At 42.6% G+C, this 15,400-nt stretch overlaps 1 protein-coding gene across 1 annotated transcript; it reads right to left on the reverse strand.

Moving 5' to 3' along the window:
• Window positions 1–2,239: 2,239 nt before the first annotated feature.
• LOC146821700 (uncharacterized) lies at window positions 2,240–14,000 on the reverse strand. The gene is made up of 2 exons (XM_085609371.1): window positions 13,591–14,000; window positions 2,240–4,696 (listed from the first exon to the last, which is right to left on the reverse strand). The coding sequence occupies exon 2, from the start codon at window positions 4,666–4,668 to the stop codon at window positions 3,226–3,228; it is 1,443 nt and encodes a 480-aa protein (XP_085465497.1). The 5' UTR covers window positions 4,669–4,696; window positions 13,591–14,000; the 3' UTR covers window positions 2,240–3,225.
• Between the last annotated feature and the right edge of the window lie 1,400 nt (window positions 14,001–15,400).

A 15,400-nucleotide genomic window follows, 5' to 3' on the forward strand; every position in this document is an offset into this window, starting at 1 on the left:
ACTGCGAATTGTTCATTAATCACTTCTTTGTATTTCAGCTTTGGCAGCTTTTGAGCTGGACACATCAAAGACCTCAGCAGGAGACACTTAGGTTTCTTCCAGGTAGAAGACAGCAAGCTAGGTCAATAGGCACATGGTGTGCCTACAGGCACTCTATCTGTACTGGCATAACTGTGGTAATCCTAGCGCTAACACATGACAATGGCACCTGCTCCATCAAAGTAGGGGGGAAATAGGCGCGGCTCATCTGGATTAATAGCTTGGAGTCATTTGTATTTCGAGTTTGGCAGCATGTTGCTATTATATAGCAAATGCGCATCAGTCCTCTGACACCATGCACCTGTAAAGTAGTCAGCTGGTTAACTGAAGCTCTTAATGAGTAAATCTTACACTCAAAGTTTGCTGCAGGTTGCTTCAAATCATTGTAATGGTCATGCAGTTATATAGGGCTGAAATATGTTATGCAAATGCACAGCAGTTTTCCCCTTCAATGGCAGTTGATTCATCTATTACAAAAGAAAATGGTGATGCTCCAATACCTTTTAGCAATTCCTCTTGAAATGTGGGCCCAACAGAGACTTAGTGCTGCACATTTGTTGCGGTGCATTTGGAAGGCAGGGAATTCATCTTTTAAAATTCCACCATACCCATCTATATTATTAATGGATGTACAACAAGCAGTTTGTATGGCAAATCTGATTTCTCTTCTTTTCTGATCGTTAGATATGGAAGGGATAGGTTGTACAAAGGATGCCACAGATGTGCTCACTGCATTACAGCGTGAGCGGTGTTTAGTGGTTGCTGCATGTTGCTTCAAATCATTATAATGGGCATGCAGTTCTTGCACGCTGCCTCTGTATGGTCTTATTTTATTGGGTAATCCATCCTATGGATTCTGAAACCACTATCACCGTTCTTAATGTTTTGGACTCACATGACCATGTTGCACTCTTTAAACTGCAACTGTTGGGCTGCTGGGAGAAGCTGCCCAATGATGAACTGTGTGTTGATGCGAGGGCAGGGGAATACCTCAAAGTGCAAGAGACAACCATCTCTATCTGTACTGGCATAACTGTGGGTATCCTAGAGCTAATACATGACAATGGCACCTGCTCAAAGTACGGGGGAAATAGGCATGGCTCATCTTGAGGCAAAGCAGTGTCCCACATATGTCGCTATGCAAAAGTTTAATTTTCAGGCATCATATTGTTCTAGTAAACGATCGACACAATCTGCCATCACTAGCCAGCGTGTTTCGCAAGGCGAAATTAATTTCAGGGGCATGCCTCCGTCCAATGTGAGATACAACTCTTTATAGTCAGCCTGGCGTTTTGGCGAGTGGGAAAACCAGTTGTATGTTTCTCTGATCATAAATTCTATATTGCTAGGAATGCTCCTTATTGCTTTCTTAGCAATGATGTCAAGGGAGTGGCAAATACAGCGCACAAGTTGCAAGGATGGTTGTTTATCTCGCAACAAGGTGAATGTTGAGTGATGCTTCCCACACATGACGCTTGCCCCATCTGTACCTATGCCAATTAAATTTGTAATCTCAAGGTTACATGTTTCAAGCAACTTTAGGACTGCATTTGCTATATCTTCGGAACAGGCCTGATCTAACTGTACCATGGCAAGGAAGGTGCTTACAAATTTATTAAGCTTTTTGCTAAAATATTTAATGCAAATGCACAGTAGTTTTTTCACTTCAATGTCAGTTGATTCATCAATCAATAAAGAAAATGGGGATTTTCCAATATCTTTCAGCAATTCCTTCTTGAAATATGGGCCCAACAGAGAATTAATTAATGCTGTACATTTTGTCCGGTGCATTTGGAAGGCAGGGAATTCATCTTTCAAAATTCCACCATACCCATCTATATTATTAATGGATGTACAACAAGCAGTTTGTATGGCAAATCTGATTTCTCTTCTTTTCTGATCGTTAGATATGGAAGGGATAGGTTGTACAAAGGATGCCACAGATGTGCTCGCTGCATTACAGCGTGAGCGGTGTTTAGTGGTTGCTGCATGTTGCTTCAAATCATTATAATGGGCATGCAGTTCTATAGGGCAGTACTTGCACGCTGCCTCTGTATGGTCTTATTTTATTGGGTAATCCATCCTTTGGATTCTGAAAACACTATCACCGTTCTTAATGTTTTGGACTCACATGACCATGTTGCACTCTTTAAACTGCAACTGTTGGGCTACTGGGAGAAGCTGCCCAAGGATGAACTGTGTGTTGATGCGAGGGCAGGGGAATACCTCAAAGTGCAAGAGACAACCATCTCTATCTGTACTGGCATAACTGTGGGTATCCTAGAGCTAATACATGACAATGGCACCTGCTCAAAGTACGGGGGAAATAGGCATGGCTCATCTTGAGGCAAAGCAGTGTCCCACATATGTCGCTATGCAAAAGTTTAATTTTAAGGCATCATATTATTGGAAGAAACGATTTTGTTTGAAGTGTTAAGAAAGGAGCATGAGAAGAGTTCTCCATTGTGACTCCAAGAACTCAGATGGACAAGTGAAAAGGGCTTCTGGCAAATCTGTTACAGGTGGTTTGGGATCGGTAAGTACCTTGTGGGGAACTTGCAAGGATGGTTGGTTGTTTATCTCGCAACAAGGTGAATGTTGAGTGGTGCTTCCCACACATGACGCTTGCCCCATCTGTGCCTATGCCAATTAAATTTGTAATCTCAAGGTTACATGTTTCAAGCAACTTTAGGACTGCATTTGCTATATCTTCGGAAAAGGCCTGATCTAATTCTACCATGGCAAGGAAGGTGCTTACAAATTTGTTAAGCTTTTTGCTGAAATATTTAATGCAAATGCACTGGTGTTTTTTCACTGCAATGTGTGTTGGTGGAAGTAGGAGCAAGGGGGAGAATGCTGCTCTTCTACAGTTGGCACCAGCAGGACTGGTACGCAATGCTGTGGGGTACACACTGGCAAGAGTAGGTCTTAGAAAGTGTTCTTCTGGTCCTGTCAGTAGCAGGCAGGGGTTGTGCCTCCTTCTGCAGTTAATGGGCAGGTCTGTGAAAGTGTTTTTCTACCCCTGGCAACATACATGAGCTGCATGCAGCTCTGGGGTGGTAGCGCACTGTTTCAAGTCTAATCATAGATAGCGCTGTTAAATTTTGCATACAAGAGTGGGGGTGGAACAAATGAATATGACTTTAATGCAATGCGTTTCAGTCCAAACTTAATATATAGAATATTTTAAAGCAGTTTTAGGCCCATTCTGTTCCTTCGATCATTTTTTAATAGAGTCATCTGGGAAAAAACGCGTTCAACATGAGCATTGGATATGTGGAGAGTCAACATCTTAATAGCACCCATTGCAAGCTCTTGAACACAATGGTTGCCAGCAGCATCGGTGTAGTTATACACTTCCATCCAGAACGATTCTATGTCTGAAGTGTTAAGAAAGGAGCATGAGGATAAAATTCTCCATTGTGACTCCAGGACCTCTAATGGACTATTGAAAAGGGCCTCTGGCAAATCTGTTACAGGAGGTTTGGAATCGGCAAGTACTTTTTGGGGACTCAAAGTTTCTAACTTTCTCAGCATGCTGAAAGACTCGGGGAGACGAGCTTTATATTCACACACCAATACTTTCATGAACTCCAGGCACCTTGTCACAATGCCTTCCTTTGACACTGAGGTGAGTTGTCTTTGTTCCAGCTTGTTTCGGAAACTGAGCCCAAGATCAGCATCATCCTTTGAAAGGTAAATGGCAGAACTTTGTAAGTCTAGGCTCTGCAACTGTTCTTTATTGTTACATGTGAAAACCCTCGGTTTTAGTATCCTTTTCAGTGTGGACAAGTACAGAGTATATAGATCACGGAAGATGTGGAGTGCATCCCCAGATTCTAGCTGAAATATTTTGTTAATGACCTTTATTTCTTGGAGCACTGGCTTTAAGAAAGTGAGGTAAAGTAGATTTATCTCATCTTGATACATTTCTTGGAGCATCCTTGCTGCATAGCAGTGTTCCACATAGGATGCTGTGCTAAAGTGTAATTTTAAGGCATCATATTGTTCTAGTAAATGATCGACACAATCTGCCATCACTAGCCAGCGTGTTTCGCAACGCGAAATTAATTTCAGGAGCATGCCTCCGTCCAATGTGAGATACAACTCTTTATAGTCAGCCTGGCGTTTTGGCGAGTGGGAAAACCAGTTGTATGTTTCTCTGATCATAAATTCTATATTGCTAGGAATGCTCCTTATTTCTTTCTTAGCAATGATGTCAAGGGAGTGGCAAATACAGCGCACAAGTTGCAAGGATGGTTGTTTATCTCGCAACAAGGTGAATGTTGAGTGGTGCTTCCCACACATGACGCTTGCCCCATCTGTACCTATGCCAATTAAATTTGTAATCTCAAGGTTACATGTTTCAAGCAACTTTAGGACTGCATTTGCTATATCTTCGGAACAGGCCTGATCTAACTGTACCATGGCAAGGAAGGTGCTTACAAATTTGTTAAGCTTTTTGCTAAAATATTTAATGCAAATGCACAGTAGTTTTTTCACTTCAATGTCAGTTGATTCATCAATCAATAAAGAAAATGGATATTTTCCAATATCTTTCAGCAATTCCTCCTTGAAATATGGGCCCAACAGAGAATTAATTAATGCTGTACATTTTGTCCGGTGCATTCGGAAGGCAGGGAACTCATCTTTCAAACTTTTGTGGTAAATAAAATATTACGCTCTATGTATTTCAGAATATCAATAGGATCATGCATAAAGCAAGAGGCTGAGTCTGTGGTATCAGGTTCTAAAAGGGCTTTATTCCAATAACTCGAGTCAAAGGGAGAATATTACCATCACCAAAAAAGGATCTGGAAAGGGACTCAAAAGTATTCTCAATATTCTCAAAACATTATTCACAGAGTACAGTATATATACATTTCTCAATTGTACGTAAGCAAAAGAGCAAGAGAGAATGAGATAAGAGCATGTGGGCGTGTAAGTAGGCGTGAAGGTGGGCGTCCATGTGGGCGTCCACTTGATGATAATGGGTAATTTGTCATGTGTGGGTGGATACCTGGAGGGGGTTGCGTGATCTGCTGGAATTGTACTGGAACTTTGCCTTACTTGTGCTCAACTCGAGCATGACGTGTAACTGACGTGGGGAGGGTTGCTATGCAACCGAACAAGTCTGGAAGTGAGGCCTTCAGTTAGTGAGGCCTTCAGTGTCAAGACGACCAGCACATCTTGTATTATCTGATATCCGATGTCTGGAGCAGGGACTGATTTGTGACATAGGTTGCTCATCACCAAGAGCCGATGTGGCATCTATTTCTTCATTTACTTCATTTACTGCAGAAGCCTTACATGGGGGCTATGGGCTTTTTACTGACGTGAGCTTTGCAATCTCACAAAGAGAGACAGTAGGGCTGGGCTCCCTCCTTGCAGATGGGCGCGTTCATTCCTCCTTCACCAGGCAAGAATGTGGTTTCAGTAAGAGTAAGCAGATAACCGTGCTCAATACTGTCTCGGTACCTTGTGACAGGGCCCCTTTGGCTGAGGCCCAAGTGTGCAAGGCCAAGGATACGTAGCTGTAGCTTTCAGAGCGTTCTGAGGCATGAAAACCTCTTTTTGGCTCTGTCTGAGCCATAAACATGAGCTTCATGAAAATGCAGGAAAACATGATGAAAAACGTGTAGGCCTCAATACAGATTTGTCGTTTCTCTCATGGGAGACTGGATGATGGCAGGCCACGTTATAGCATAAGCATCATGATAGAAAGGCCATGGAGGGGAAATACATAGGTTACATGTATGTGCACATAAGCGTTCGGGGGGGCACATGGGGACACATAGGCCTCATAGATTTTTATTTTCCTCATTCCCTCCTTGTACCTTAGTGAACCCCCTATGTAACGTCTATGTTCATGAGACAGTCGATCTGTTCTTGCAGCATTATTTTTCCATTTTCAATGCTTTGTAAATAGGGATGTGGAACACATGCAGTAGCACACAGGCCACAAATGGCCGGGCCACACTGCAGACATAGGCAACAACTGAATATCATTAATAGTATCAACCCACAGACGGTCAACACTTTCCATCCCCAAGCCGATATTAATCCCCAGAGCCAACCGGACCATGTCCACGTGCCTGGGTCTTGATGTATGTTTTGGGCAATCTTGTGGAGCCTTGTTATTGCTTTGTATTCTTTGGCATCACCGTTGATGGATGTCATTAAGGCAAACCATGCTCCGCAAGAACCATTATGGGAGAACGGAAAAGGAGAAAGAGGCAACACTCCCTTTACCTTCTGATACGGGGGAAATCGGCCACAGACCCAGCAGTCTGTAGTATTGCTAGTCTGATGTGAATGGTGCAGCATCTGAATAAAGGTATTGTTGCGTAAGGCAAGTCGATATGATAGCTCATGGGATGGCAGATCACTAAATGTGTACTTTATGGTATCATTAGTGGAGGAGTATAAGAGTGAGGCAATAGGAGGAAAAATAGCATGTAGTATTAAGCTGATACATATTATCGTGATGCACATCTTGCTCTTTTTTATCAATATTATTGTCCAAGATCTTATGCAAGCCAGAATACATGTTCAACCGCTTCACCACCTAGTGGACTTAATTGATCAAACGGGTTCTGACTTTTTAGATCTAAGTTTAGCTTTGTGGAAACTGCTGGGGAGTCTCCTCTAGAAAATGGTGTTCAAAATCCAAAATCCAAGTTCAAAGTCTTTTTCCTTTGTAAAAGAGTGGTGAAGGTGCAACCATCCTTTCTGCCCTTTGACTTTAACGGCCGTCCCCGTGGTCCAGAGCACTGACTTTGGCGCCTTCCATCCAGGAGCGATGGAGTATTCTTTGACCTGGGTGTTGTCAGGGAAGGCGGCAGCAACCTGCGAACAACAAGAGAGTAGTGCAGACATCAAGGAAGCCAGGTAATCTGTCAGCATCAGTAATCTTTTAGGCATTGGAGTGCCCCACATATTTGGTGGTCTACCAAAGACCACTTCATAGGGAGATAAGCCTGTTCTAGAATGAGCTACCATTCGCATGTAAAAGAGGGCAACCGGCAGGGCTACCATCCAATCTACACCTTTGTCTGCGCACATTTTTAATGTCTGTTTATGTCTTTCTACAAGGCCTGCTGCTTCAGGATGTCGCACACAATGGAATTTCCAGGTATACCCTAACAGAAGGGACACCTGCTTCATTAGTACCAGGACATATTTGTAACCTCTACATCTGTTTATTTGGATATAATCCACCTTGTTCCATCGGAATGCCTTTACCTGGATTGAATTGGCAACAGATCATACATGTTCTGACCTTTTGTTTCGCTGCTGCACGCAGGTGCTTGTTGAACCATATATTCTGTAAGCTATCTATCATTGCTTTCTCTCCTAAGTGTGCAGGACTATGTGCGGTATTTATAATCACTTGTACCATCGAATCAGGAAGAAACCATGTGGATTTGCCCTTATTCATCCAACCCTGATCAGTCAGTACCCCTCCTTGTTCCGACCATTTCTTTAATTCATCTATAGTAGCATGTGTCTGTATGTCTTGTACATCCTTGGAAGGATCCCTAACTGTCATGGCTTTGGACACTTATTGAACCTGTAACTTTGTCATGTCTAGTGGGGTCTGAGCTGTTTGTTTAGCTGTTCGGTCTGCCAGATCATTGCCTTGGGAAATGGTATCTGTGGCTCTAGTATGTGCTTTACATTTTAGGATAGCTATGGCTGTTGGTAAATATATTGCTTCCAGTAGGGCTTGAATAAGGGGGCCATGCTGTATCTTGGCCCCATGAGAGGTCAAGAAACCTCTTTCTCGCCACAGAATCGGTGTAAATGTTTACTCTCAGGTGCTTTAGCTCTTATGCACGCTTGTGTCAGGGCGATGAGCTCTGCTGCTTGTGCTGACAATATGTCTATTCTTTTAGTCTCTATTATTACAGTATCAGTAGTCACTGCATATGCTGCCACTAATTCTCCCGCCCCTGTCCTCATGCATGAGCCGTCAACTTATAGTGTTAGGTCGGGGTCTGGGAGTGCAACGTCTGTCAAGTCTTGTCTTGGTTTAGTCACGGTATGTATTACTTCAACACAGTCGTGTGGTGAAACGCTTTCTGTACTGGAGGGCAAAAGGGTAGCAGGATTCAGTATGTTGCATCGTCTGATCTCTATGTGTGGTTGAAATAACGTTGGCTCATAGCCTGTCAGTCTAGCTACAGTCAGGTGTTGTGTTTGTGTCCGGTTCAAGAGAACCTCTACTGCGCGTGGTACTTGTACTGTCAGAGGGTGGCCCAGCACTATCAAGTCACTTTGTCTTATGGCTAAGGCCGTTGCTGCAACTGATTTTAGGCACGCAGGCAAAGCCTGTGCTACTGGGTCTAATGTACTAGAAAAATAAGCACAGGGCTCGTGTTTTCCTGCATGATCTTGTGTTAGGACAGATAGTGCTGTTCCATCCCGCTCTGTCACAAAAAACATAAACGATTTGTTGTAATCAGGGTTTGCTAAAACTGGTGCTTGACATAAAGCTCTCTTTAATTCTTCAAATGCCACAGTGTGTTCTTGTGTCCAAGGGAGGACTTTAGTAGAAGCTGTATTAGGGGCTTGGACTAATTCCCCTGAAAGATCACAATAAAACATGAGAAAAAGGGGAAAGCACCATACCTATTTCCTCGGCTTAATTTCTAAGGGGGCTAATTTCTAAGGGGCTTGCGGGAAGCGAACCTCCTCAGGGGCCAGCAGAAAGCCAATATTTTCCTCCTTCCCCCCCTTTTTGACAGGAGGAAATCCGAAACAGATTTCACTGCTGTCAAACACTATCAAACCCTGTATCTTGTCAACACTATTAATCCCTGTGTGTAGCTACTGGGCGTAAGCAAAATTATAGGAGATGCACAGCGTATTTGAAACGGCGAGAAATCCTTCAAATTAATGTACAAACCTCATTCTGTTAGCTCATAAGCTGGCCAAATGACATCTCATATGCAAATGTCCCTATTACATGAACCTACACCAACCTGAAGTCAATATTAATGCTAGGAGGCCCTAATAGGAATGCTAAATTACCTAAATATTCGGAAAACCAAGTTTAAGAACAGTTGTTAATGTTGATAATTAATAATTCATCTGCTAAAGAAATCAGTAATTCTGCAATAATTTCCACCTATACAATAAACAGCCTAATTTAAAAACAAGTCAACTTTTGGGGCCACCACTTACAAGAATGAGTTTACTAAAGCAAACTTTAAAAAGGAAATCCTGTCAGATATTTTCTCATTACCCTAAATACCGAGCCTCATTTGTCACTCTGGGGTGGCAGTCCTTATTTAAAACAGGCCTTTCAAGAGGTAAGATGCGAGTGCACAGATCATAATGGTTCCTTAATGTCCAATCTGGAAACATATGACCGAGGCTGCCTGTCTATAAGAGAAAGGCAGTCATGTGATACATATTTAAGTCTTGCATAACTATTTACTTTTATTTCATTCATCTCCAACACCAATTAGACATACACTGATAACGTGTTGTCTCCTATTTTGACAGCATGATAATGGTAATATCATGTCTGTGAAATTTAGTAATTGTGAACAAGTTCCAGCCAAGCGCTGTGCAAAGATTGCCGTCGTCACGACCATCTCTGTACTTGCACAGGAGAACTTTGTATTAAACGCTAAACAGACTGGTCAATACAACACAAAAACAAAACATATATAAAATACATATGCCAAGCCATCAGTATACCAAGCACAGAAAGCATAGACAATTACACTAACATATATAAATGAGCAGTGATGCGCAATTACAGTACCTACAGCTCAGAGGCGAACATTCTGGCCTGCTTAATTTGTCAGGCTTATAATCAATAACTGATTTACCTGCCCTATACAACCCCATCTGGCAGTGGGTCATCCCAATGATGACCGTGTCAAGTCTGACACACAGGATCAGCAACAATAATCAAAAATGAAGAACACACGAACCTGTCTTTTTTTTTTTTTTTATAAAAAATGAGCTATGCATCTTTGTACACAATGTACCCTCATGTCCTAGTCGAAGATGCATCTCCCATCTTTCCTCACAGAACCGTAACCACTGGATCATTTATCCAATGCAACTGGTGGCAGCTTGTGGCCACAATTCAAAAATGTCTGAATTTGAAAATCGTTTTTATATAGGCACATAGCCCTTAAAATTCCAAGCAAGAGCAACATTTTACTTTCTGGCCAGAAGCAATATAACATTTGCTAAAAAATAAAACAAATCTTCTCCATAGACATTTCTCGGGGCACTGGTTTTGCACAGAATAGAACAAGGGAATCTTTCTCGACTTACATTTCTCAGCTGCCCTGTCTTATCAGAGAAGCTAAAAATAGCCCCTCAGCGCGGCTTGAGCCTGGGCTGCCAGCCATCTTTTTTTGTTTTCCTACTCCCGGCCCCCAAGGCTCTCCGGCTGCAGGCATTACACAGATGCGATGTCAGAGAAGCTTTCTAAGCAGTGCCTCTGTTCTGCTCCTCTCACCGGCCCCCACCTACACTGGCTACAAGGTCAGAATCTGTCTCCGATTTCTGTATCACATTCTGCTCTACACAGCCCCCACCTTCTCCTCACTCTGAAGCTGTCAAAGACAAAAAGACTACTCAATTCCATAAAAACTGCAATAATTCGCCCAATTGAAAAATTATTTTTACATACAATTAGCACTCAGGGGGTCATAATCTTACCGACTTGACCCAGCACATTGGCTCACTGGACCACCATAACACAAACCTGTATTCTTGAACAATTTGCAAATTCGAAATACCCACAATTCTTTTTTCAAGCTAAACTTTTCACTAATTATTTTTTCGTTAACACTTTGTACATTAGGGGTGTCATCAAATCACAGGTGTTGCTCCTTCTCTAGCTACACCCCTCTCAATTTCCTATTGACAACGTAGTCAAATGTTGGACCATGTAAACACCAGCTATGCGCTGTTCATTTGGTGGGTGGCTCAAGAACCTTTGGGCTACTATATCATTATTATATGTATCGTGGTACTTGCGGTGGCACTCTAACTGGTCTTTCTACTGGGGCCACTCTTGCTAGGTCCTCTGAAAGGACGGGATAAATACCAGCAACGTCAGTATTTCTTTCTCTGTCAGCCTGCGCTCATTTTACCTGCTCCACTTCCTCCTGTAACATCTTTTCCTTGGCTCTTCCAGACTCCAGTCTACTTCTCTCTGCTTCGTGAAACACTTACTCTGACCTCCTATGTGACTCCTTGCGCCAAAACTCAATGGCATCCTTCCAAGCTGGTCTACATTTTCTCTTTCATAAGAGTGTTTCGTTGTCTATCTACTTGTTCTGCTTTTACTCGGATACCTTCCTCAACTAACACGTTTTCTCGGGCTTTGTCTGAATCCTCCCTACTTTTCTCTTCTTTTCTGAGCGCTTACTCTGTGCGTCTATGCTATTCTTTACGCCATAATTCAATGGCATCTTTCTGTTACTGTCTGGCTATCTTTTTCCATAATTCGTCTTCTACTCTCATGATGCAATCTGCATCCCATGTCCCAACTGCGGGCCACCTCTGACTTTCTGGTAAATCCTTGGTGTAGTTCACCCATAAATCAAGAAATAATACGGCATCTAGGCCATGCTTATGATACATAAAGTACCCTGGAGTGTCCCTAGGTTGAATGGGAACAGCTTCTTCGAGTACCCCTTTTCTAGTTTTGATCTGTCTTAATTTTGAAAAGAGCGGCATTTTTAGACCTTATTACTTGAACACACTTAATACAATAAACACAATAATGAACAGTCATTCACACCACAATATGTAGAACGTATTTAAAACATTTAACATTTAACATTTAACGAACAACAATGGCCATTAGGGAACTAATCACTTAGCATAATACTCGACACTAACTAGGTGATTCTGAATTATATACTAGACATACTAGATATACTGCTAAACAGTACAGATACTCTGCTGAAACAGTGCAGACCGGATTTGTGTACCCAAACCCGTCTTGACCGGCACAACCTATGTGCACGTCAGAACGCCTCCCCGGCAATGGTACTCACCGGGTAGCTCGGAACGGAAGGCCTCGGAACTGAACTGGACTAGACCAAACTGGACTGGACTGGACTCGACTCGTGACTTGGATACTTCGGAACTTCGGAATCTGGTGGGCCTCTGTATACCTCGGACACAGCTCTCTCGCAGGTGGGCTCTGGGTAGGACAATCTGCGTTCCTCACCGCCTCGTATGGATGCCTGGTCGCAGTCTGTCCCCTTCGTTGGCCTGAGGGAGTTGGCGGGAAGACCCGCGACGTGCGCGCTTGAAGTCCGTCACGGCTATGGAAGGGGGCAAAACTGGACCTTCATCTCCGGCGAGTGGGGAAAGAGATTAAACTGTTCGGGCGCCATTATGTGGTAAATAAAATATTACGCTCTATGTATTTCAGAATATCAATAGGATCATGCATAAAGCAAGAGGCTGAGTCTGTGGTATCAGGTTCTAAAAGGGCTTTATTCCAATAACTCGAGTCAAAGGGAGAATATTACCATCACCAAAACAGGATCTGGAAAGGGACTCAAAAGTATTCTCAATATTCTCAAAACATTATTCACAGAGTACAGTATATATACATTTCTCAATTGTACGTAAGCAAAAGAGCAAGAGAGAATGAGATAAGAGCATGTGAGCGTGTAAGTAGGCGTGAAGGTGGGCGTCCATGTGGGCGTCCACTTGATGATAATGGGTAATTTGTCATGTGTGGGTGGATACCTGGAGGGGGTTGCGTGATCTGCTGGAATTGTACTGGAACTTTGCCTTACTTGTGCTCAACTCGAGCATGACGTGTAACTGACGTGGGGAGGGTTGCTATGCAACCGAACAAGTCTGGAAGTGAGGCCTTCAGTTAGTGAGGCCTTCAGTGTCAAGACGACCAGCACATCTTGTATTATCTGATATCCGATGTGTGGAGCAGGGACTGATTTGTGACATAGGTTGCTCATCACCAAGAGCCGATGTGGCATCTATTTCTTCATTTACTTCATTTACTGCAGAAGCCTTACATGGGGGCTATGGGCTTTTTACTGACGTGAGCTTTGCAATCTCACAAAGAGAGACAGTAGGGCTGGGCTCCCTCCTTGCAGATGGGCGCGTTCATTCCTCCTTCACCAGGCAAGAATGTGGTTTCAGTAAGAGTAAGCAGATAACCGTGCTCAATACTGTCTCGGTACCTTGTGACAGGGCCCCTTTGGCTGAGGCCCAAGTGTGCAAGGCCAAGGATACGTAGCTGTAGCTTTCAGAGCGTTCTGAGGCATGAAAACCTCTTTTTGGCTCTGGCTGAGCCATAAACATGAGCTTCATGAAAATGCAGGAAAACATGATGAAAAACGTGTAGGCCTCAATACAGATTTGTCGTTTCTCTCATGGGAGACTGGATGATGGCAGGCCACGTTATAGCATAAGCATCATGATAGAAAGGCCATGGAGGGGAAATACATAGGTTACATGTATGTGCACATAAGCGTTCGGGGGGGCACATGGGGACACATAGGCCTCATAGATTTTTATTTTCCTCACTTTCACCATACCCATCTATATTATTAATGGATGTACAACAAGCAGTTTGTATGGCAAATCTGATTTCTCTTCTTTTCTGATCGTTAGATATGTAAGGGATAGGTTGTACAAAGGATGCCACAGATGTGCTCGCTGCATTACAGCGTGAGCGGTGTTTAGTGGTTACTGCATGTTGCTTCAAATCATTATAATGGGCACGGATGTGTACATGGCAGTACTTGCATGCTGCTTTGCTATCATCTGTCCTTACAGGGGCAATCCATCTCTTTAGTTCAGGATCCAACTCCCACTCTTTTCTGTATATTTTTTTATATCCTGACCACTTGCCCATCTTGCAATATTTAAACTTCCAAGTCAGCTGGGAGCAGAAAAATTATGAACTATTTCACAATGATGCTGGATGAATACCTGAAATTGCAACAGACAATATGCAATCAATAGCCCCATCTAGTGGATTGTTATACACTTTTTATTGAAACAATACAGGACACAAAATAAATCCTACACCATTTGTTGCCCAAACCACATTCCTTTACTACAACATTTCAATACTTGGCACCCAGGGGACATGCACCCAGCTGATCTGGTTAGACTTTGTCCATTCAGCATTACCCCTTTAGAATTCAATGAATGTTACATGACTGTGCTTTAAGCATGATGTATTGATTAAAAATGCATATTAAACCTGACAAAAAAATAAAATCTCATTTAGGATTCAGATCTCTTTTTTCCTTACGCATTTACACGTGGTAAGAAAATTAAGGAGGATAATGAATTTGCTGGAGGGATCCATGTTTTGTCTAGCTCCAGCTTTTCATTTATAGATAAAGGCCAAAGGTAAGGGCCCATCCGGCCTACTTTGGAAGGAGTGACCTGCAACTTCACACTTAAATGTAAACACAAGGAAGGGGGACAAGAACACAGCTCATCTCTTCACAGGTACTTGAGAGGCATGCTTGACCTGTCCCAGTATTTACACGCAATTTAAATAGCAGTATTTTATTTCTTTTATAGCGCACTTCATGGTATCCAAAAGCTTAACATAACAGACACATTGACAATAACTCATACATCACGCAAGTGTGTAAATCAACGTACAAGATGTGTTGCATGACTGAAGGTAAAAAGATGTAACAGTCACACATAGCTCAATGTGCAACAGTGAAAGGCTTACTAATTTTGAACTGCAAGGAACAAAAGGATCTGTGATCAAAGCACTAGCCCACTAAAGTAGCTGCATTCAAAAAAACCTGTCATCTGCAAATTACATTGTGTAGTGTTTTGGCATAGACACATTCAACTTCTACACTACTTTGATTCAGATCTAGGACTGCACAAAGCAGACATCTAACAGATACTTTAACCTCCAGACTTCTCACCAATTATTATTCACTGATTACTGGGCACCTCTGAAGATGTCTTAACCCCATCAAATATTTAAAAATGCACTTTGCAACCAATTCTGCATAACAGATGTAGTACCATGCTTCTCCGTATTGCCACTTTCATTTCTGCTACTTTAAACTGCCTTAAATTAAATGTGTTCCAAGTGAGGAAAGGTGCACAGAAAACCTCACTCTCTTTTGCTTCTAGGAAACAAACAACCCGTACATTTAAATATGGGGATCTAAGTTGGCGGGCATGAATATAGCACAGAACTTTCAAGCAAGTGGAGAAGACCTGTTTACATGTTCTCGCGGGTGAGGTTTAAAGATTATGCACCCTATTTTAAACAAGCATTGGCATTGCCAATAGGTCCAGCTTTTGGGACCTTATAAGTGTTTAGTCATGCAACAGTTGATGTTGCACC

The sequence above is a fragment of the Triturus cristatus genome, chromosome 6 (assembly GCF_964204655.1).
Source record: "Triturus cristatus chromosome 6, aTriCri1.1, whole genome shotgun sequence".
Lineage (NCBI taxonomy): Eukaryota > Metazoa > Chordata > Amphibia > Caudata > Salamandridae > Triturus > Triturus cristatus.

What these genes read in the sequence shown, in the direction of transcription:
- LOC146821700 (XM_085609371.1), bottom strand. Translation starts at nt 4,668, where the DNA reads ATGCACCGGACAAAATGTACAGCATTAATTAATTCTCTGTTGGGCCCA.